The 24,095-nt window shown below is 35.2% G+C and overlaps 1 protein-coding gene across 3 annotated transcripts in view; it reads right to left on the reverse strand.

Annotated features, from left to right (window-relative positions):
- GAD1 (glutamate decarboxylase 1) overlaps positions 1-24,095 on the reverse strand; it is a 37,124-nt gene continuing 13,029 nt past the window's right edge. For 2 of the 3 annotated variants that reach the window (XM_040562186.1, XM_040562185.1), the window contains 12 exons: positions 23,280-23,370; positions 18,640-18,752; positions 17,155-17,270; positions 16,981-17,060; positions 16,722-16,776; positions 15,484-15,600; positions 15,259-15,323; positions 12,727-12,805; positions 10,928-11,077; positions 9,936-10,043; positions 9,178-9,267; positions 1,679-7,434 (listed from right to left, as the gene is read on the reverse strand). In XM_040562186.1, coding sequence (XP_040418120.1) covers positions 7,261-7,434; positions 9,178-9,267; positions 9,936-10,043; positions 10,928-11,077; positions 12,727-12,805; positions 15,259-15,323; positions 15,484-15,600; positions 16,722-16,776; positions 16,981-17,060; positions 17,155-17,270; positions 18,640-18,752; positions 23,280-23,370 — 1,238 coding nt within the window. In that variant the 3' untranslated portion in view covers positions 1,679-7,260. Of the gene's footprint in view, positions 944-1,678; positions 7,435-9,177; positions 9,268-9,935; positions 10,044-10,927; positions 11,078-12,726; positions 12,806-15,258; positions 15,324-15,483; positions 15,601-16,721; positions 16,777-16,980; positions 17,061-17,154; positions 17,271-18,639; positions 18,753-23,279; positions 23,371-24,095 lie in introns of those variants that run through there. The other variant, XR_005821292.1, reaches the window with a different exon arrangement.

Here is a 24,095-nt window from a genome sequence, read left to right on the forward strand (position 1 = left end):
ATTTGTTGATTTTGCTTTTACTGTCCATTTCTAGGCTTTCTTGAAACATTCAACTTAGTTTTTCTCCACTTCCTATCACCTGTAATACTGTTACATATTTTCTCTCACATTGCCGTGGGACAACTGCTTTCTATATAGAAAAAAGCCAAAATTTTTCACACAGTAATTCCTGGATCAAACAAACAGTTCTCAGATTAACTAGGAACAGTATCTTGTTAAAAAGCATATAATTTAAGAAATTCATGACAGAGATTTAATCATTCTTATACACATAAACATACACACACACATTTTCAAAGGTAAGGGAAGAAAATTTACTACTTCCTTCATGATATACTAGTTTAATGTTATACTTAAAGAATCTTTGCAGATGTTCCACAAAATGGTCAACATCATGCAATACTTTTTTTTTTTCTGATACATACTATGTACATGCACGTGTCCTATATCAAGGAATATAAATACACTCACAAATACACATATAAAGTATACTTATCCAACCTAAAAGAATTATAGTCAGATGCTGAACAGATTACCTAATAAACAGCAGAAATAAATCAAGTTATGCAATATCTTATCTTCTAATTTTTCTAATATCAACATTACTAAATGACGTTCCACTTTTCCTTGGTAGATAAATCTATTAAAACAGAGAACCAGAAAGTGTATCTTTCTTTACCGGTCTACTTAAAAATTTCAGCTTATCTTTTATTCTAATCATAAATTTAATTCTGCTTTGTTTAGAAGTCCAATTCTCCCAAATGCTCCAATGAAACCCCAATCCTTCCATGTTGAGCAGCCATCCTTTTAGACTTTGCTTTCTGTTGACACTTCATCTTCTCATTTCCTCTTCACTAGCTTAGTTCCAGTTCTTGATGAAGTACTCCAGATTCATCTGTCATCACCCTAAGCATAACTGTCGCAATCTGCAAATTATAAAACACTAAAGAAGAAATTTAGGGAGATATGATTCTATTGACATCAGTGAGCTGTACCTAACTACCAAATCTCATTCGTGTCCTAACATTTTATTGATTAAACAATCTTTGCATAAGCAGAAATCTCCTTAATACTCACAAAAGATACATTCATCTTCCATTATTTTATTTTAGTGCATTACATTATTTTATCTACATGTTACACTTAGAGACTGGACTTAAAAAATTTCTTTGCAGCATATAACTTTCTCATGCCCTTTTTTTTTTTTTTTTGCTGCATAAAATTTTTTAACTTGGAAAAAAACAGTTCTTAATAAACCTCATCCCACCTGCAGGATGCTCATCTTACCCTAAAGTAATCTAAATCAAATCTGTGTTACATGTTATTAAAAATCAATGACATTTCTATGGATAGTGCACAAATGCACATGGCAGTAATTAATCACAGTTTGTCTATATCATGAAAAAAAATCTTTTTATGCTTCTATGAATTCAAAATTTATTCTTATTTTCCAATATATTTAGTATACAAAGAATTAAAATATTTTGACTCCCACAGTAGAATGGCAGGTTACCCCAAAATGTGGTCTAGAAACCATTTTTTTAAATTACCTTTTTCATGTTATACACGATATATATATCATGTATGTGTCATGCATATATAAATTGATACATATATATATGTATCATATATATATATATACATATATACTATATGTATACATATATATTATGTAATTCACTTTTTGCCACAAAATCATTAGTTCATACTATATTTACACAGGAAAAGACTTGTAGCTTGTAATTATTATGCTTCATTTAAGTCTGAATAGGAAAAATTAAACAAAACAATATTTCCCTGAAGTTATGCATTCTTACAGACTTTACCTTTCAACTATTTTCTGCTCAAACTCAGTTTCTGGTGTATTTTAAAACATATGACTCTATAAAACACACTGGATTTGTTTGATGTCAATTGCATTATGCATATCCCCCACCCCCGTTTTTTTATTTAAGAGAATATAAGAATTTCAGTATATTTTTCTACCTCAAACATAGGGTCCCATTCTGTTGAAATGGTCTTTCAATTCCAGGAATGGGTAAGATTGATTCATGCAATCAGCAACAGTTCTTCTGTGGAGTTCTGTGATAGTAAGATTAGGCTTCCCTTGTACACCTTTCCAAAATTATTCTTACATAACATATTTACTTGACTCACAAATCTAAAGTTGCCAATCCTTGTATTTCAAGGAAACATTTCTACTGTAAAAGACTGCACATTATAATGCTTACCACAAAAGTGGCTGAACCCTCATCCAAAGAAAGACAGTTCTAATTGCACTGCCTGACTAACTATGATAAGAATAATCACAGATTTTCTGCTATGCAAAATTTCAACACTAGCAATCACTCACTCAGTATCCCATAGCACTGATTTCACAGGGTTGTCGCCATGGGGCGCTGTGGGGGCTCCTCTTGTGGGAGCATCCCCGTATCTTTCTTGTCAGACAAGCACTTAACTGCTGAAACATAATACCTTTCAAAACACTTTTAATCCTAGTCCCATTCTTTTTTTTTGTTGTTGTTATTTTGTACAGAAAAGTCCTTGTACAGAAAAGTGCATAAAAACATCATAGTTCTGATTGTGTGCAGATTTAAATATGCTTAGTAAATAAACACCGAGATCAAACAGTGGCATGGTAAAGCAAAATTAACTGTGTATTCATGTCTTCCTGAAAGTAAGACCTGCATTACAAGAATATAAATTTTATAAATATATTCACAGATTAAAGAGCATAATTTTTACCAGAACAGTTTCATCTCATTTTTTTAACCCATTCCAAACTTCTTTTTTCACTTTCCTGGATCCTCTGTATGAGTAAGTTGGATGAGAATTTCAGAAACCACACAAAACACCATACAGACAGATTTTTTTTTTAAGCATTTTTACAGATTACTAATATCTTAACTACCCTCTTCAAAGATCAGTGTTCAGAGCTTGGAGTTCTTCCTCAGTCTGTGTTGGTACAAGATGACATTAAATTCACAATTAAAACTAAACAGTGGCCTTAGAATTTGCCTTTTTTTTTTTTTTTTTTGATGTGAAGGATATTGTATGGCTTTTGTCTCATATTCTTAAGGAAACAAAAGAGCTCACAAAAATTATATGAGACAAATAAGACAGTTTTAAGATCAACTTTTATTGAAAAATTAAAACTGCATTGCATATCTTCTTTATAACTTCGACATTTCTTTAACCACAAAACAGAGATTCTGTTTAAAAAATCTCTTCATATTTGTCACCATTCAAAAAACAGATTATGAATCATCGTTCAATTATTTTAAAATCCTGGGCTACTCTCAAGGTCCCTGGTTCTTTCTGTCTGCAATGAATGGTATAATCTATCTTCTCCAGAAAAGTACCTTTAGTAATACAACCAGAATTCTTCTCATTCAAAATCAACAGCTGCTGTTGATTTTCATCTAATGATCAGCCTTTTCTATAAAAATTGCTTCAGTTAATAAGCTCTGCAGCTACATGTTCAGCTAAAACCTTGCCTATTATTTATTTGATCTGAATTCACCCAGCCAAATTACAGTGATTGTCAGTGTGATTTTAAAGACAAAATTGCTATATTTTAAACCTCAGAAAAGCAAAGTTACTCACCTGGAATTGTAATGCTTTGAATTAGTCAACACTTCTGTATATCCATACTTCCTGATCTCTCATGGTTAATAGCGTATGGATTAAAAAACAGGAATATTCCAGGAAAGCTTTTGTTTGAGAAGCTGTAACATATTACCAAGATGAAAATTACCTCATAAGAAAACACAGATGAGTTTTCTTACTGATGACCATAATTGCTCTGTTAAAATCAGCTAACCAGGTCAGAAACTAATATGAGCCCTGTCCATATGGAAGCCAGTACATGTAATAGGGAAGCACTCTGGAGCTGATATTAGAATTAAAAGCTTCACACACACCAAAAACAAACAAATAAACAAACAAACAAAAAAAAACAACCACAAAACTAAACTAAAAACAACCTGTAGGTATCACCTGTGTCAAGACAACACTGCAGAAAGGCAAGATAAAATTCAGAGTGTAGGAAGATGGATTTAAAGCTCCAATCTTTAGAGAAAGTACCTCTGTGATAACTTTCTCATTTCTCAGGCAAGCAGGAGGAGCTCTATTATTTCTCTCTGTATAAAAACCATCAATGGCAACAGCTAAAACCACTGATGCTTCTTACCTCCAAAAAGCAAGATACTCCACTAAATAAGGAAGCTGAAATTCTAGTGAGTAAAACACGATATACATGCTGAGGAGATCTAGATCTATTTCTGACTAGATCAACAGACTGTCCAAGCCTTGCTGTATGAATGCCAGTAAACCATATTACAGTATTTCCTACAGTTTTGCAGTCAGTTATATCAGATAATTCTTTTTACGTAGTTTATATGCTTCTAGGGGATATACAATTTCAAATACCATAGATTGTTACTACCATATCAAGATGATGATCTGGATACAAGATCCATGAGGTTAAAATGTTAAGGTTAGAGGATTAAGGGTAAATTGTGATCTTCCAGTTTTGTAATACTGTTGATGAAATAACCTGACAAAGGAGGTGCAGGAAGTTAGAAATTCTCACCTAGGAACTGGTAGAAGAAATCACAATGACTATGGTGCTGCTGGTGTGGAAGATGCAAAATACCCTAGTGAAGTAAGGTCAGTAGTTAAATGCATTTGCATTGCTTATCCTAGTTCATATTGTTTCTCATAAACCAGAAGAACTAAGGACTCAACCTTCTGTAGCTGGACTTTGAATAAAGTAAAATTGTGACGGAGACCAGATTTCAGGCAGAAGCCTTTGAACTGAAATGTGACAATGCTCTCCCTTCAAAACAAACTTCATTCTATAATCCTAAAAAACAGCTTAAGTGAGAGGCCCTCAGGTTTTGATGAATAGCTTATATCTATAAAGAATAACAATTAACATTGTGGAAGTTGGTACTGAAGTCAATATTCACACTGCTTCTGTGGGGCAGGCCTCAGGTCTTACAGCATAGCAGTTTACATCAAAAGAGTTAACTAGTAAAGGCACGGTAAGATATCAGCCTTATAATTAAGGAAGGTTATGGTTTAAGATTAAAAAAGCAAGATACAACTGCACTATCTTCATGAAAAGAACCTACTAAAGAAATACTGTACTGCTGGGATTAGTAGGGGTTTCAAGGCTTAAACATAATGATGTATATAATCTTTTGAAAGTCATAACCATAAACTTAGAAGACAGTGACAAATTTATAATCATTTTAGATTTAACTTGGATGATATCAAGAAAAGGTTTTGCAGAATGTTATGGAAAAGGGATGAACAATAGTCCTACAAAAAGTTGGAAAGGCTGTGCTATATGACGTGACATTTATTATTTCACAGATTCTTCTTTCTACCTGTTCTGACCCAGCCGAAGATATGAGACAGCATCCTCAGAAGACAACCTGTGGGACCCTGCAGGATGGAAGTATCTGCTGTCTGTAGCTGTCTGTCCTTCCACAGAACTGAAGAGGGTCAGAGAAGCTGTGAATACGGCATAGTGTGACTGCATTTCACTGAGTATTTCTAAAATAATTAGATTTTATTACTGATTTGGAGAAGAAAAAAAAAAGAAAAAGAAAACCCAACTAATTATTGACTTGCATGGGTAACAGACATAGAATCATGTATGAAGAGGTTTGAAATCAGCATATTCCATTTATCACCATGACAGTAATTCTGTAGACATAGAACTATTGAATTTTCATTTTGTTCCACTATTCTGCTTCCAGTATGGAGTTTTCCACTTTGCAGTATTGATTATCTAATGATTAAAACTGAACAAGCTGCAGGCGACTCTGGTGTCTATACTCTTAAATTGTTGCAACAAGCCAGCTGTATTTAAAAATTCTAAGATGAATTTTGTTTCTATTTATTTTATGTGCTCCAACCATATAGTGAATTTAATTTCACTAAAAGAACGGTGCTGGTTAAGACTCCCATATATATGCTATAGACCTTCAGGAATCTTCCCAAAGAATTTAGTTAGAATGGTCATACAGATCGGTCCTGAAATACAGCTCAAGACCAGGGGCCTTGGTTAGCAACCCATATTCACTAGAAAAGCATTCAGAACACTGAACAGACATTCTGACATTACAATAAATAAAAATGAAAATTCTAATAGATTAAGGGGATTTCATTATTTGACAATCTATATACAATGTTAGAATTCTTTCTAATCAGTAAAATTATCTGTAAATTATTATTTTAAGGGCACTAGGATTTAAATGAAAGTGTCAACTAATATTTTTGTATTTTTTCTTTGGCTCACAAATACACTAAAATACCATAAACATTATTTAGAACTTCAATAATATATAAATAGGATACATTACAAATGGAAGAAAATACAAGACAACTCTTCAGCATGGTAAATCTCTGCATATAAATAAGCAAATATTTCATATACCTACAATTCAACAGTTATCTTGCTGTAAAACTATTACATTTAAATCCTTTTACACAAAGTCAATTAACAATAATATACACAATCTACACAAATTAACCTCTAAAAATACAGCAATAATATACCTGTTACAATGACTCTGCTACTATTATCCCCTGATGTGACACTAAAGGGGAAATACAACTATTTTACTCAAAGGTGCTGTTAGAGATTGCTGTTTTGTATGTAAGAGAAGCACCAACAATAAGATTTAATACTGTTATACGTTTTCTTTAGCTCCTAAGAATCTACATTTTAGAAATGTTTCTATATGTCTATTTTTACCTGGCTAAAAATCTGTAGCACATTATCCACGTCATTAGTTGTTGAAGGAAAACTTAATTCTCTTAAAGTGGAAAACATGCTGTGGCTTAGGTCTAAGTTTATAACCACTTTATATATATATATATATATATATATATATGTATATATATAATTATATATATATTTATACTGTACATATGTACTGTGCAGAGTTCTTAATCTTCTATTTTAGTACTTACTAATTTACTGCTGACTACAATTAACAAGACCAATGTGAGAGTCAACAGTACTTCAACTTCAAGATAATACATTTTCCCTCAGTAAAATGATCTACCAATACACGTATGTTTTAGTAGCCTATACCTTGTTGTTGCTGTTTAACGATGTCTTAGGAGATTGGAGCTTACAGAAATGGAATTTCCTTAAAACATGTTCTGCAGAACTGGGTTAAAAAAATAGCCAGTACTGGAAAACAGTGAATTAGAGAAATAAATAACTCAACCATTGCACTACAGCTCCTGCCCCAGTCTCTCTATTTCCTCAATGAGGAAGTCTATGTCAGACTTCGTCGCTGCTGGGTTTGAGATGACCATTCGGAAGAAGTTGACTTTATCACCCTGTGGCTGATATCCAACCATGGTAGTACCTGACTCCATCATCAGTGCTTTGATTTTCGGTGCCACCTTTAGAAATTAAAATGAGAGAGAGAGAGATTCAAAATTTTTTATATCTTTTCTTTGTATATCACAACCTTTCTTAATTTGGGAAAAACACAAAAGAACTAAATGGGCAGATCAAAAAGGCAATACAAGAGCAAAAGCTTGAAAAACTGCATGTGTGTTTAGGATTGGATACTTAGAGGAAAATCGACAACAATAATGTCCACCTTTTAAGAAATCTTTTTTGATTACGAGATAGACACAGGCATCCTAGTGTATTCAGTCTGTAATATTTTTATATATCTAACATATCATTTCTATATGCTGATTAATTAATTTCTATTCTTATAGCCCGAACAATGAATATTTGAATGACAGGTACCGGAAGTGCACAGTTCTGCTACAGTGTTTGGAAAAAAAGAGGTATGGATGATTTTGTCATAAGGAATTTTATTCCCCTGCCCACCCCCCCCACCCCCCAAAATACTCTGGAACCAACTTTTTGAGGGTCCTGGATACTTTCCATGAAAATATATTTGTTCTCAGGGCCAATTTGCTAGCAGGACAATAAGGGGGACGGTGGAAATTTTTCAACAAGATCTCTGTGATAAAGAATATTTTCTGCTAGCATAAGCCATGGAAACCTTCCAGTATTCTTGCAGTACTGCACATCTACCTCAGTCTGACTTCCTCGCTTTAATTTATAAGGAATACTGTTCCAACAGTCTTAATATTTGGGATTGAGTAGGGCAGTTTTGCTGTTAATTTCTGTCTCCTGCCCTACTGTCTGCCAGCCAAGGTCAGATTTCTGGTTCTCAACTATTTTGTAGGATGCTTTATAATGTTCTTTAACATTTAACACGGTCAAGTCAAACATTTCATCCTTATTCCCAATCTTATCTATCTTCCGTTTTTCTCTCACTTTTGGCAATTTCTTTATCTAACATATCACTGGGTTGATCCAGGAATTTTTGTTCTCTTCCCGTCCTCTTTCCCAGTGTGTTGCAGACAAAACAGTATCTACAAAACCTCCCAATTTCGCTCATTCTTCTTCCTTTCCACATATAAAAAAATGCAATTCATTTTTACAACTATAAAATCATTCTTTTGTCTGCTTAATTTATTTCATTCCACTTCTATTTGACGAAAATGCTATTACAAAATTAATGTCTTTCACTTCCCTCAAGTCCTAAGTAACAGAGAAATTCTTCTGGTGGTGCCTCTTCCATGCCTTTTCATTTCCCTCTGTCATTTCTTAAAAAAAAATATCCCATAGTCTTTCAGAAGGTATTCATTTTTACTGAAATGCAGTAATTAGTTAAATATTACAAAATCACCCATTACTAATCAAGCACATTTAAAAACAAAATAAAAACTTGAGAAAAGGCTTACAGGTTTCCATGTCCTTTACCTGTCCCTTTCAAATAATTACCCTTTCATTTCTCTTGCTGATACGGTGTTCAAACAGGTTCAAACAGGATGGGGACCTTTTTTGTGCCTAGCTACTTTTTAAAAACTGTTATATGCTTTATGGACCACAGAAGTAATAGAAAACAATGAATAACTGAGTTGTTCTATAGGGAAAATGTGACTTCAGCCTCAATAGGAGACAAAGGTGAATAAACATCAAGGTCGTAACAAGCAATTAGAAAACTGATGTCCCAGAATCTGGAACACGTGTCAAGACATGAATGTATTATTTTGAATTAACAGAATACTTTGGGTTGAAATAGCAGAGTATATTTTTGCATTTAACATAAGTCTCACCCTGTGTAACTTTTCTCGTCTCTCATCGCAGTCTGGCATGCCCCTGAGACTTGGTGGAATATACCAGAAACATATGTTTGTATGCTCTGGCTGCAAAAAGAATAACCAAACACATACATCAATAAACAAAATAATACAGATCAATCAGACACTCTATGGGCTGGCATATTATAGCATAGACTTGGATGCCAAAAAATAAATCAATACAGTACTGCTTTTTGCATCTACTATCTTAGATTCCCTATACATCATCCCATTTGCAACATTTTACGGTGCTAAGTGTCAATGTCTTCTACCTTCATGCAGGTTTAAGGGGAACTGCTTTTCAAATTCCCTACAAGGTCAACCCCATTTTCCTTTTCGTAGTAAATGAAGAGATAATGGATATGCTATTCTATGAACCAGGAGTTTATACAATACCAGGAGTTTACACAGAACACAGCAAAAACAGACTTGCAGTTATATACATGGCAGCACCTGGAATCTCAGAATGAATAGATTGCTTTAAGGTAGTCTTCGTGCCCTAAACTCAAAAGACCTCTGGAGAGGAGAGAGAGAGGAGATAAAGTTGACATCTATGATATAAACCCACACATAATTGGCCAAAAAATCTTCCATGATGTCAATAGTCATGTAATTCTTTGGAAGATAAGAGCAGTTCTGCGTAACTGGGTTGAACTATGAGAGGTGTGAAGACTGTTTTCAGAATTCCATATGGGCTTGGCTCCTACACATAGGCTAAATGAAAGAAAACTTACCTCTCCTTCAAAAACCATTTCAAATTCTTCTCTGTTTTTGATTTTAGTATAGAGATATTCTGCCAGTTCCAGGCATTTGTTGATCTGATTTTCAAATCCTACTGTACCCTGTTTTAAAAACAAAGTAAGTATTAATTATATAGTAATATTTCATCCCCTGATGTAATCAACTTTGCAGACAGGCTTCAATCTTAAACGTCTTCAGACGAATCATTTAGCAGAATTATCTCTTGTAATTTAAAAGTAAAGTTAATCAATCACTACAGAAGTGGCTAAATATGTCCTAATTGTAATCACTATTTCCTTTTGTTCTGTTTTTAAGAAAATTTATGATGATAAAAACAAAGACTTCTGATATTTTTAATAGAGTATTTTTTTCAGTTTTCAAATATAAAAATACTGTGTCTTGGCATCCCAGTTCTTGTTGAAAGACCATGAACATGGAACATAAACTCAACTGAAAGGGTAAGATCTGGGAAGTAATTTATTCATCTAAACTGTTTGCTAGAACTTTGCATTTTAAAAAGTCAGAAGACAAAAGCCTGTCTGCTTAAAGTCATTGTCTACCTACTGGTCTTCTGTAGTATCTGATTTTTTGAAAGATCATAATCCCAGAAAAAGTAGATGAGCATTGATAATAAATAAAATAGGAAAAAAACCAACACTTTTTTTCTTATAAGTATACTTCTTTATATGAATGAAGAAGTAAAAGAAAATCAAAATTATCATTATTATACTACAGGACTATTTCTGAACTACACTGATCAAGTGACTTAAAACTTTCTTATTATTTCCAGCCAAATTTATTGATGGCTAATGTTGTCCTACAAGTTGAATGGTTCTTTTTTTACTTAATTCTCAGATACCTCAGATACCCTTAATTCTCAGATAGAAATTGTGATTATGGAAGTGTTAAAAAAGCCTTCCATTACATGAACCTTATAAACTAAATAAATAATTTCTGATATTTGAACTCCAATTTTATTATTTACCTTTGCCTTCCACATCAACCAGAATTTGAAAATGTCCACATGTCGACCACACTGTATTGCCTTATCTCCTGTGTCATAGGATACATCATACTGTTTGTCTTGCTGGAAGAGATATCCTGCACACATCTGATTGCAGCCTTGAAGTATACCCTGTAATGAAAAGCATGTACATATATGAAACATATGGCATAAGTGTGAATCTGTATGCATTAATAATACACAGACTGTATATCGAATATGTACAGAAGAATTGTTCTTTAAAGGACCAAATAACGAAATACTGACCTTCTTTTGTAAACCTGAGCCACAGATGCAATTTTATAACCTAGGGTGGTTCCCTTAGCAGTTCCTGAGAAGTCATATGGTTTTACACACCCAGACATCCACAACTGAAAAAACGTCCTCACATGCATTTGGATTCTTAATTTCCAATACTAATTTGGTCCACTTCACATTGTAAAGCTGTGTTTTTAAGACTTAAACATTTGATGTATTAAATTATACACTAGAATAAAGTTGTGGTTTCTCAGTGCTGCATATAGCTACAGAAAATTTAGAAAAAAAATCAAAGGCTCCAAGTTCATATATTTTCCAGCTTAATGATACTTAGCATTAGTGATAACTATAAACACAGATGATCTAAACTGGATGTTTTTTGCTTAGAAATATTTTAAAATAAGCAAACAATGAGAAGGAGTGCATTACAGCCTTTAAAATGATGGTCTACAGACCAATAGAGATCTACGGGCTACAAGTAAGGATCTCTGAAGGAAACACAAAGGAGAAAATTCCTGTATGTTACAGAGTTTATATATGCAACATTTCTAAAGCGGTCTGCATCTTCTTTAGAATATATTAGTGGTCTTTTTAAGAATGTCAAAGACCACAGTTGTAGCTGATGAACACAAAAACACCCATCAAAATTCCTCCACAGAGAGTAATTTTGCCAAAATCCTGCAACAATTTGCATGATAAGCATGCATGCCACTAAATAATGGCTAGTGCTTCCCTCCAATAGATCTCAAAGTGCTTTATAAAGGCAAGTATAACACTTTATGGGAAGTGTTCAGTTTAGAGATGGGTCACCTGGAAAACGAATGGCTGGAAACAAATACCTACATCTCTGCTCCACAGACTGGCACCACTTCCTCAACAAACATCTTCTAGTAGCAAATGACATGTTAGAAAATAGAAAAAAAAAAAAAAAAAGTAGTCCTATCCACAGATGGCATGACTTTTTTTTTTATTACCTAAAGAAAATACTTATAACTTAAGAGAAATAAGACAAGTCTTGCATTGATGGCAACAGAGAATCTAGAAGGAAGCCCTAAAAATACATAGTATGTATTTACACATATGGATTATGCGTTTTTAAAAATAAATAAAGCAGCATGGCTTGCTTTTGACAGAATTGAGAAACTTTTAAATTACCGTGGAAGGTAAAACACTTGCTTTTCAAGTAAGCAGTTTAGACAGTGACCAACTACTAAAACCAAGGCTGTATGTTCAGTATATCATGGGAACAAAGGGGCAGATGCTCAGATGAAATGGACCAGCATGGCTGTAGTGTTGTTCTTAAAATATGCAAAGATCCAACAGCTGAGTATCTGACCCATATTGTCAACAGCTTTGACAAAAAGAAAAACAAACAAAAATTTCCTAAACATAATATAAATCCACATGATTATTCCTTCCAAAAGAAGCTTTGAAATTAAATGGATTTTGCCCTATTCTTTTGAGAAGTACGGTTTGATAGTTACAGTTTTTAAAACTGCATAATCACTAAATATAAAGCAGACCTTCTCCCGGACCAGAATGGCGGAACATTGCAACAATACTCCCATCATCTTGTGTGGATTCCAAGTGACTGAATTGGCTCTACAAACAAAACAAACAAACAAAAAATACATTCAGCTAGGTCTGGAAAACAGAAACTCAACCTGGAGTAGTCACTTTAGTTTTCTACTTTTAGCTGGAAACGTATGGAGATTTTGACCAGCTTATTTCATTAACGAGATCATTACCATCTCAGATGTCTCCTTTCCCAGCTGTATCATCCAGGAAAGGAATTTTATGCACATTAACTCTTTAATATCAAACTTCTGCTTAGCTTCTATTATTATTAATACCAGATAATTAATGTCAGACTATGCTGATTAGCTGAAATAATAACTTCATCCCCAGACATGTCCAATTCTAGAAATAGCACTAACAAACCTACCAGAAACGGTCTGACAGGTTATTTTTGATTCAAGGTACTAACAAGGAGATGAGGCAAAGAATTAAGGAAATAATATGAAGCGCTGGGAAAATACAGTTCTTTGCCGAACAGCTGCTGGAAAGGTATAAAGCAAAGCAAAATACACTTCTAATGCTTATCTGCTGCTCCAGGTAAAGCCATAAGAGGCCTTTTCTATACTACCTTGTCAAGTCTATGGACTGTTAAAAGGCTATAAAACTTTACAATCCTATCATTCTGCACGTAAAGGTTAAAACTCCTTACGTGTAAGCACAAGTGGATGCATAAGATAACCTAATTTATTTGTCAAACAGATAAGATGCTCTGTATTTTAATATATCGTCCTAGACAGTTTAACGATGATGCTAAAATAAATGTATCACCATTGTACGTCCACCGACCTCTACACCCCAAGTTATTAATTATCAAACGTCCTCTTGATTCACTGCATGTTCCAGAAGAGGAAACCATATAACGACATTTCACAGACTATACAGATGTTAACGCAACCTGGTTTAAAGAAAGTTCAAAGAGATTTCCTCCTCTCCCATCCGTCTCTCAGAGGACACAGACAAAACCACAGTTCCTCTGTTCCACATTTCCTCTTCAACACAACTCCTTCACCCAAGTCTGAGGACAACTGATTCCACAAATACCCCAGATACAATTCCAATTTTCATCTGCGCTAGGTTAGATAGTAGCACACCTTGGCCAAAAGAACAGGGCAGCCTGGGCTGCACCTGGGGAGCTCACCCTCCCTCTAAGTCTTCTTAGGCAGTGCAGACCAGCGGGTTAAGTAGCTCAGCTGGTGTCTCTTTAGAGATCGGACCTAGGAGTCAAGTATCTTTTTAAAAACTTCAATAATAGTTCAGATGGAGTAGTCAAGAAACAGGAACTTTATATAACAGCTTGTTTCCTTCTGAGAGTGCTATGGTTTCAGATTTGCACATTCATTTAATTTTCAGGGTTCCAAACAAAGGCAATTTCAAGTAGCATTCAAAAGAAGCATTTGGTTTATTTTAACATGAAAACATCATTCTCTATTCTGCACAGCCAGACAGCCAGAGGCTATCCTCCTGCAAACAATCCAAGCTATGTACCCGTGGCAGCATGCCAGTCCTCCTACGTCCATATCTCTGGGCAGTCCAAGTCTGCCTGAGTGTGAGCAACAGACCCCAGCTGGGGCCTGTGACAGTCAATTACATGGTACATGCGAGCCCCATCCCACGTTTGAAGATAGTACAAGCTGATAGAAAAGAAATAATATCATGCTTTGTGGCCTGCTGTTTTCAATATTTGCTAATTAACTAAGCTTACTGCCCGAGTTAGCACCTTTGGGTTTACCTCACATCAGAAGAGGTGTGCCAAACTACTTTGACTAAACCAGTGTAGCTTAAGGAAATTGTTTTATAATACTAACTTCATATTAGACATGTTGCCATAACATGAGTGACTGGCAAATTGGATTGGGCAGAGGCTTATACTGTTCTGCTGTTTTGGAGTTCTCTTACTACAACATCCCACTTTGTGCCAGAAGGGCCCATGTGCTTTTCCTACCAGTCCTTCCATACATCATTTTTTATCCTGTACTTATTCTTACCTACAGTATGAAATGACCACCACTGGGAAAGTCTATCTAATGAAGAACTTTGTTCACTGCTCTTATTTTATACCTTTATACAGTGCCCACATGCAGCACAGCTGGCTCAAGGAAGGAATTTTGTGCTAATTTGAGAGTACATGGGTAGAGCTTGTTTCGAATCCTTTTTTGATTCCCTGGAAGTTGATACCTGCAGTGATGGGAAAGACCTTACGTTTCTGGTTCTTCGTTACTGTTCTGATTTTTATTCAGATGGGCAGCCTTTTATGATAGAGTAGTTTCAGGGAAAGTCTAGAGATAAACATGCCCATGGTACTACGAATACAGCATCTTCTACAAACTACAGCCTTATCATCATTGGATGTGGAAACATCTATGCCAAAGACTATACATGGGACTCCTGAGTCTGAGTCTTTTCATGAATTTGTGAAGTGTCATGTACCTTACAAAATTACTTAAATAACAAGATTACTAATAAGGAGCGTGTAGTACCTTTCTATTCCATTCAATTTATGACGATGCTTTCGGGACATTAAGAGTCCACCTCCCCAAGCAGCCTAGAAGAGATAGGAATAAAAAGAGAAGACTTATTGTTTTGAAAAGCCTAACATATTTTAATTTACTCGGGTTATAATAATAAATATTTTAATTCAAGACAAAATGTGTAAACTAAAATCCTCTATTGCCTTAGTAACAGCATGTGAGTAAGGTACTTACATCTACATGGAGCCAGAGGTTATATTTTTCACATATATCTGCAATCTCCTGTATTGGATCAAAGGCTCCGTATACTGTTGTGCCTGCGGTTGCATTTACAAAGAGAGGAATGTATCCCTACAATAAAAATAACAGTATTAACTATAAAATCCTGCCTCTTTCAGATAAACAAAAACAAACAAAAAACATGAACACCATTTTAGAAATGTTGCTACCCCACTTTCCTGTCTGAAAATGTTTTTCTTCCCACATGAAAAGCACACACAAGCACCAACAGAAACTGAAAAACTGACTGCAAAGTAGGAACAAACTGTCTGTTTTTATTGCACTTTAAGTCCACAAAATTAACTAGTCAGAAGGTAGAGAATATTATTTTCTCTAATTCTTTCTGGTGAGGAGATTTAAAAGTTCTAGTAGCACACTAGCAATAGTCAACTACAGCTTAGACTTTTATAGACATATAAAGGAAAAATAATTAAATGTGTAAATTGTGATTTGAAAGCTTGAAGTTATTCCTTTAATCTTTATCTACTGACAAACAGAATAGAGCAGAACAAAGCCATCCGAAACAAAAGTATTAAATGTAGAACTATAAGATCAAAATGAGACAATTTTGAGTTAGGTTAAATAAATGTGAACTGCAATTCCAAGTATAAAGAAGATAAGAAATCAAGAAAAATCTTGATACCTCTAACTTTGGTGGTTTTATATAAAATTAATGGATTTTTCATTGTGCTGATTCAAGAAATAATAATAAATGCTTCAAAAAATTAAACTTACTAGGTATAGTCACTGACCCTGCAGCTTCACACATGGAATCTAAGGGAATTTTTAGGACTAACGTCCAACAGAATTTTTGATGTTTTTAACTAAACTTTAAAGTTTGGATAAAAGTAGTTTCAGTTTCGTGTTTTAGTATTTTTCCATATTATTTCCAAACAGAAAATTATTTTAAAAATTCATAAAATACAGATGTGTGTCAAAAGTGTGAGCGAGAGAGCGAGAGAGAGAGAGAGCGAGAGAGAGAGGGAGGGAGACTTTTAATAGTAAATGGAAACCATGGCAAGATAATTCCCTAAGCAATATAGAAGTGTATAATTAAACAGCTGAAAAATGTTATTATAACATTTATATTATTATAATGTGTTTGTTTAATGTTAATCCTCAGCCTTCAAAGGTAGAGGTAACACATTTTACTAAGCTAAATATTTAAGCACTATTTTTTTTAAAACGCAAACCTTTTGTTTCGCTTCCAAAATTTTTGCTTCCAAATCAGCTGGTATTATTTTGCCTCTGTAATTATTGTAGAAACAAAAAGACAAAGAAAATTAAAGAGTGCATAGAGAAATACTAGCTACAGTTGAAATAATGTAATAGGATTTTCTCAACAGGCTATTAGCAACTTGACACACTGTATTGAACCAGTCCTTAAGTACAATAAAAGAAATTTAACAGATGAACACATTTAATATATCAAAACATTAGCATCCATCCTACCTTTCATTGCATTTTATCAAAATCACGTTGTCTGTTCCAAATCCAAGTGCAGCTCCAGCTTTCTTTATTGAGTAGTGACTCTGAAGGAAACCATGCACATTTAACGGAGTAGTCATTTAATAATGAAATGTCTTCACAATATACATCAATAAGTTAACAGAGTATTGAGCTCACATGTTCTGAGGTAAAGAGAACCAGTTTAGGGACTGCGGCCATGCCTTTGGTTTTGACTTCAGGGAAATATTTGTAGCGTGCAGCCATTATGCTGTACATGTTGGAAATAGCTCCTCCTGTGAATGAACAAATAAATGAATGAAGACTGAAACAGTGATAATGAGAAAAAAAATCATATTAGACCAAAGACATACAAGACTCACTTGCATTATCAGTGAAAGTGGCAGTGAACTATGAAAAACCAAATCTCTGAAATATGTAGTCATCTGTCTAAACAGCATAGGGACAGATGCTCTATAAAGCCATACTGATAATCTATCATCTCTTTCAATTGCTAATATTTTGAAACACATTCCTAAAAAGGTCAGTTTTCGTTTCATTGCTTTTGCATGACAGCTTCTTGTTAGCATGAAAAACAGAAAGTTATTGAATTCTCTGGGTCTGAAGAAATGTCACATACTGGATAGATTTATCCTGTCTCATTGAAGATACAGAACTAGATGGCTAACAGGTAGGTTTCTACAGCTCAGGTAGTTATCCTAAGCTTCCTTTATAGCCAGTTAAAAGAAAGAGTCACTTTGCAGACTGTGACTCAGCCAGAATATTTCGATACTTACTTTTGAAGAATGTGAATTGAGAGAAAATATCTATTTCCCTTTCTTTTCTTCTAAAACGAGCTCAGGACGACTAGCTCAGTTGAACAATGCAGATAAGATTTAGTAAGAAGAATCTTACCCATAAAGTTTAGGGAAATTTCTTCCTATAATATTTCCTAATCAACTAGAACACTGGGCAAAATCTGTATTTTTCTTGCACGTGGGACTAGAGACCAAGCAAGAGTGCATTCCTGGATTTTACGTAGGCTATTCTAAAAGGAGCTGGAATTTGCCCTTCATCCTCTGAAACAGGATGGTTTCCCTTGAACAACAAACCCAGAAATCTGGAGTTCTGCTGGGTGCCCCTGCTTCCACATGGTTTCCCAGTCTTTTCTGACACTGTTAATGGCTTTTATATTGCCTTCATGAGAAGATGCTTTGGCTTGGTCTTCAGAATGATACTTTTGAGAATCCAGTTGGATTTCTGGGAAAATTATGCTCCAGAAAGTAACATACAGTCCCTTTTCTTAAGACTCTCAAGAACAACTGGTCAGAAGAAGTTGTGGTTCTGCAGGTCAGCACCTCCAGAAATGACACATGAGAAGGGGTGTCTAAATGCCTAATTACGTGCCAGAGCTCATAATTAAGCTTTAAAAATGTCAGCCATCATAGACAGACATACCCAAAGATAAAAAATCATTTTTTTCAACTTTTTTTCATGGGATGTTTGAACAAAGCATGTACTTCAGGTGGGAAATTCATACTTCTAAAACTCTGACATCTCATTTTGTCTTGAAGATATTTCAAGCAGAATGTGGACATTCAGGCACAGCTTCTGGTTATTTGAACATTTGAAGCTTTAGTCAAATCAACAAAGAGAAAAACCCACCAGGTGAGAATATTCCATCACCATCTTTATTCGACCATCCAATAATCTCTCTCATCTTTCGAAGTGTTATTTGTTCCATGAGAACAAAAACAGGGGCAATTTCATATGTAAACCTACATGGATAAAGCAAACAAAATAAACAAAATTAAATATAGATTCCAAAACACACAATCAATTCCCAGTCTAAATTGAAAACTAGAAACGTAAAATCCTCAATTCATAGAAAAAAATTTTAGGAATCTGAAGCATCTGATATAGCAAACTTTACGCAAGGAAAAATCCTCAGGAAGACAATATGTGAAATATTGGTCAATAAAGACCTGCAGTATCAATAACTTTTCTATTATAACCAACATGAGACCTAATGTTTATCATCAGTGTGCTGGGGACTGCTGTGCTGTCACACATTTGTCTCCCAAAGTGCCAATTCCTTATGAAAACTGTGAACTTCACTGAGCTAACCACAGCCATAATTAGAAGTATTGAGCTAGGGCTTCAAAGTCTAAATACAATTAATTATGTGGATTTATTCCGTTGATGATCTCCAAGGACAACTTATTTCTACAATACCATGTGATCAATAACTGTCAAGAGTAATTAAAAATGATGATTTTCTAATTAACAATTACAAAAAAAAACAAGACAGCAGTCAACTGTTGTACCCATTTAATGAGGGCAAAACACACTGCATAGTCTGATATGCCATGATGTCACAGACAGCTCTGTGGATGGAAAGCGACAGCCATACAACCATTTTTTGGATAAATTGCTACTGCTGTAAATAAACTGCTTGCTGTGTATACCAAAAAAAAAAAAAAAAAGGCGGGGGGCAGGTGCAGGCAGAAGCAGAAAGGAACTAAACAATCTGTGATCTTTAACAGAATCTTTAAGAATATGACACCCTAACACTGGATCTGACTGATCATTTATGCCTTCCACTTGTACAATTTTACGAATATGTACATTGTTTCTTTAATACTAAAATGACACTGATAATAGGTATGGCAAACCTTGAGGAGACATGCTATGCCTGAAAGCTTGTCTTTTATTTATATATACACTGCTGTGTTTAAAATACTAACTTTCATATTTTTTTTCTAATTATTATCATTGCTATTTTGAGAAGCAAAAATACTACTTATTTTGCTTTGATCATCATCAGAACTGTCAGAAATAGCTGAACGCAGATCTGGAATTTGGGTGCTGCCAATAATTACAGAAACACAAAATTAACAAACTAGTTGGTGTCTGCAATCTCCTCAGTAGCAAAAACATGACAGCTCATTTTGGTTTGTGTTTTTTTTACATGCTAGTCTAGGACATATTCCAACCTTTATTTAGGCTGAACGTCCAACTGAAGCCAAAAGGAGCTCAGCAGTGTATAAACTAGTGTAGCCTAATACAGGACATACTTAAGTCAATGTGATTTTCTTCCAGCAGTTTAAATGCATTTTTATTTTTATTTTGAGATCTTGCACACTGATCCCTACATACTTCCTGGAAGACTTAATGGCTTGTACAGAAAGTATAAAATATTAAGCTTTTTTTTTTTTTGTATTCAAAATACTAAATGATCACATGGGAAATTTAAGTTATACTGAAAAGCAAGTAAAATAGAATTTATTTATTTTATTATGTAATTATTTTCTGAGTCTCCAAAGGCTTACAAAGAAGTCAAAAACCACCTGTGGATGATTATAAATGACAAGACCACAATAGTTATACTAGAAGATGGCTAAGATTTTGAAAATAATAACTTGCTCAAGGTCAGTCCAACTTGTTTTAAGCTTCAATGATTTTGAAAATTTTGCTAAAATGCAGAAAATGTGTTTGGCTCATAAGGAACTGTCCTACTTTAGAATTCTCCTGAAAAAAAAAAATACTGACTAGATTTTTTTCATACAGTTACAACCTGTACAGGCATTTCTATGAATTAACTAAAACAGTCATGAGTCTCAGGTCTTCTCTAACAGAATAAAATAATGGTTTTATGTTGGTAGTGCGTAGCGCTGGCTTAATTCTGCCCTCACCTAAAGGCAGAAGCATTTTTATTAGGACAAACCATTCTCTCCCTGTTCTCATTTCCCAATATTTAAAAAAAGCATTCTGAGCACAAATATAAAGCATTTTAGATTATTTTATATGTTACTTTTTCATGAATATGCATATTTATGCACAAATGCATAAACCCAATACTATCAACATAGTTCTCTCATCTCGACTAACAGGCGGCATAAAGTGAACTTCCAGACAGCATTATTGCTCTCTAACCTCAGCTGGCTGCCGTGTGGTGAGCGAGCTCCCCATACTACAGATCCCTAGAGCTGAGTGAGTAATAGCAGCTCCTGAAAATTCCACCCAGAAAGCAGTATGTTCAGTGACTGAGCTATGAATAGCATGTTGATACATTATTTCCAAGTCAATGTGGGAAGCTTATTATGTTTAATTTAATATAGCATCTTCACAGTGACATTTAAGGAACGCTTCCTAACGAGAATAAAATTTTTTTTAGAAAATACAGATGTTTTTTCAAAATCCATTTGAGAAAGAAAATATGTTTTCTTCTAACTGTACACTAATATTTTAAGTAGTGTTTATAGGGGGAAAAGAAAAATGGCAAATTGAAGACATACCCTACCACAATCCAGTGTTACTGTCACGTTACATGGTTGTGTAACTGAAATAGGTTAGAACGGTTTCCAGATAAAGGTCAGAACCTGCTCTTCCATGCTGGAACACCGCTCAGAATAAGTGATATGTTCCCCAGAGCTCGAAGAATCAGTATGGCTATTGTTAATAACCTTGTCAGTTCTTTAAATTGTATTTTACAAACATCTTGCTTCAACTATACTTGCAATTACTGTGTTACTTTAAAGCAAATAATGTTGACCCTGGTTTGCTGAAAAGAGAGCAACATACCATTTTCCATTTGATAAACATCAAACAAACAGATTCAATTTTAACACTTGCAGAAAAGCGTTTTCAAGATAGCTTCATGTTTAAAGTACAAGTGGATCAGAAACTAGCTTTACAGAACTAGCTATTTAAAAACACACTTTTAAAACCAAAATAAGAAAGACAAAAGCAACCTCATGAAAGAGTTACCCTTACAGAACTAAGCATGATGTTTTTAATAATGATGGTAACATTTCATAAGATTATCAAAGTCTGCCACAGAGCTGAATTCTGATTTGCCTTATTATACTTGTGCAATTTCATTGATTACGAAAGATAGCTAAGCTAGGATAACTAAGTCAGTCAAAGGAAATGAGGCCTGCAAAAAAGTGACACTTTAAAGTATGTTGTTCCTATGTGACAAAAACATTTAATCAAGGTTTTATTTTAGAAATGTCATCAGAATTGTTTTAGCTTTTATTTATGGTCCTAGGAAGGAAAAAAAAGCACCCCGTACTACCAGTTTTACAATTAAAATGTATGTTGCTACTGTTTGTTTGTTGTGTTGTTTTTTTTTTTCTCTAGTCAGCTCTTACATGTGAATCTCTTACAGCAATTTTTAGCAAACAAAACTAATTGGAAAGATGATAATTGTAAAGAGCAGGTTGGTTTTGGCTGGAGCACCTTATGCAATTTTCTTTACTGCTAATGTCACAAAACAGGCACAGCTCCTAATCTACACAGAGCTGCTAGTGATCAGCTATACTTAATGAACCATTTATTCATGGATGGACCAGGGAAAACTGTTCATTTTCAGTTCTGCAGATACATTTCCTGTGTTCTGCCAATTAGCAACAAACTACCCAGACTAGAGGTAGCTTTACAGTTAAAACACATCCAATACAGGGCTGAAACAGAAGGCAGTCAGTTACCTGCCAAATATTTAGAGTCTCAGCGCATTTTGGAACATATACAAATCAATACACAAATAAAAACCATCAGAAAGTTTTCTTCACAAATGACACTGTTGAAAAAAAATCAGAGTAACAGCTTGCACTTACTTTTTTGAAGCTTTCATTCCTTTTGATGTAAAAAAAAATAAAATAGGAAGTTTTCTCACTGATAGGTTGTAGAAGTAAATTTTTACTTTTTAGTACTTTATTTATTTATACACGACTTTAACAAATCTTAGAGTGGGTAATTCCTTCATTACTATCAAACTAATTTCCAGTGTTACATTTTTAACCCTTTTGAAGGCACCCAGAAGCAACTTCTTTACCAGCACATGCACAGGAAAAGGTGGTGGCCCAAGTCTTACCTCTGAAGTCAACAGGAGAAAATGCAAGAGTTTTGCTTATGTTGTATTCTACTGTTATTAAATGCAGAATTACTCAGTTTAAAGACAAATCTTTAAAAAAAATGTATGGAAAAGATAAAGACTAGTCCAAGAGAAGATAAAACCTTTCTATTAGAATCAGAATATTAATATTATATTAGAATCAGCTTATTTTACTCACCACGTGCTCTGGGATATTTGCATTGTATTTATCAGAAATATGAAACTGTTCAGCTTCATGTAACTATTTGGTCTGTATTACTGTCACGGGTGACACTTTTATTGAAGATACAGCAGTCAGCATTTAAAGCTGATAACTACACATCTATCACGATGCACGTCTACCGTGACAGATGACAACCCCTTTAACCACAGCAGGAGGCACAGAAGCTGGCAAGACACCGCTTACATGTTTGTGTTAGCAGTCGATGTCAACCACTCCCCAGCCAAGCCAATGATGTCCAGTCCTGTGGAGAGCTGATTGAAAAAGCGCGGATGACCTGAAAGACAATTGAGAGCGGCTCAGCACAACCCCAGGACTGTCCCTAAAGCTTCCATTCCAACCCAGCAGCGTCCCTCGGCTCGGGGGTCGAGGAGGCCCAGACATCGCCCACGGCCTCGCTGCGGCTGGGGCCCTGACGGCTCGTCAGCTCAGCCGCCATTTCGCCGCCCTCACGGAACGGGCCGGGCTGCGGCCCCGCTGCCGTTAAGGCAAGCTTTGCCCGGCCGGCCTCGGCAGCCAAATACTCGCCCCTTCGCTAGGGGCACGGAGTCCAAACGCGGCCAGGCGCCGTCGAAGATATCGGACCCCCCGCACACCTCGCAACGGCCTCCCTCTGGCAGCCTTCCCGCCATGGCGGCCCCACACGGCGGTGAGGGGATGTTGCCGGCGAAGCCCTTGGCTGAGTCCGACACGAAGCGGCCCTGGCTCTGAGGAGCGGGCTACAGCTCCGCGATAAGGGAAGCGGCTGTAGGCGCCCATCGCCGGCTGATTGGGAAGGGCCTGAATAGGCGGGGCCCCGGGGTAATGGGCTGAAATCCACAGGGTTCCTTTATTGATGATTCCTAGGATTTCAGTCTCTTTTTCATTAAACGTCTGGAGAACATAAAGAAGAAAAACTGCAAATTCGGTGTCATTTATGCCCTCATTTACCTAATGATATTGCTCCCCGGAGATACAGACAGCTCGCATTTCATCAAGTGAAAGAGATTACGTCTTAAAAAC

This window comes from Cygnus olor, chromosome 6, assembly GCF_009769625.2.
Source record: "Cygnus olor isolate bCygOlo1 chromosome 6, bCygOlo1.pri.v2, whole genome shotgun sequence".
In the NCBI taxonomy this organism is placed as follows: domain Eukaryota; kingdom Metazoa; phylum Chordata; class Aves; order Anseriformes; family Anatidae; genus Cygnus; species Cygnus olor.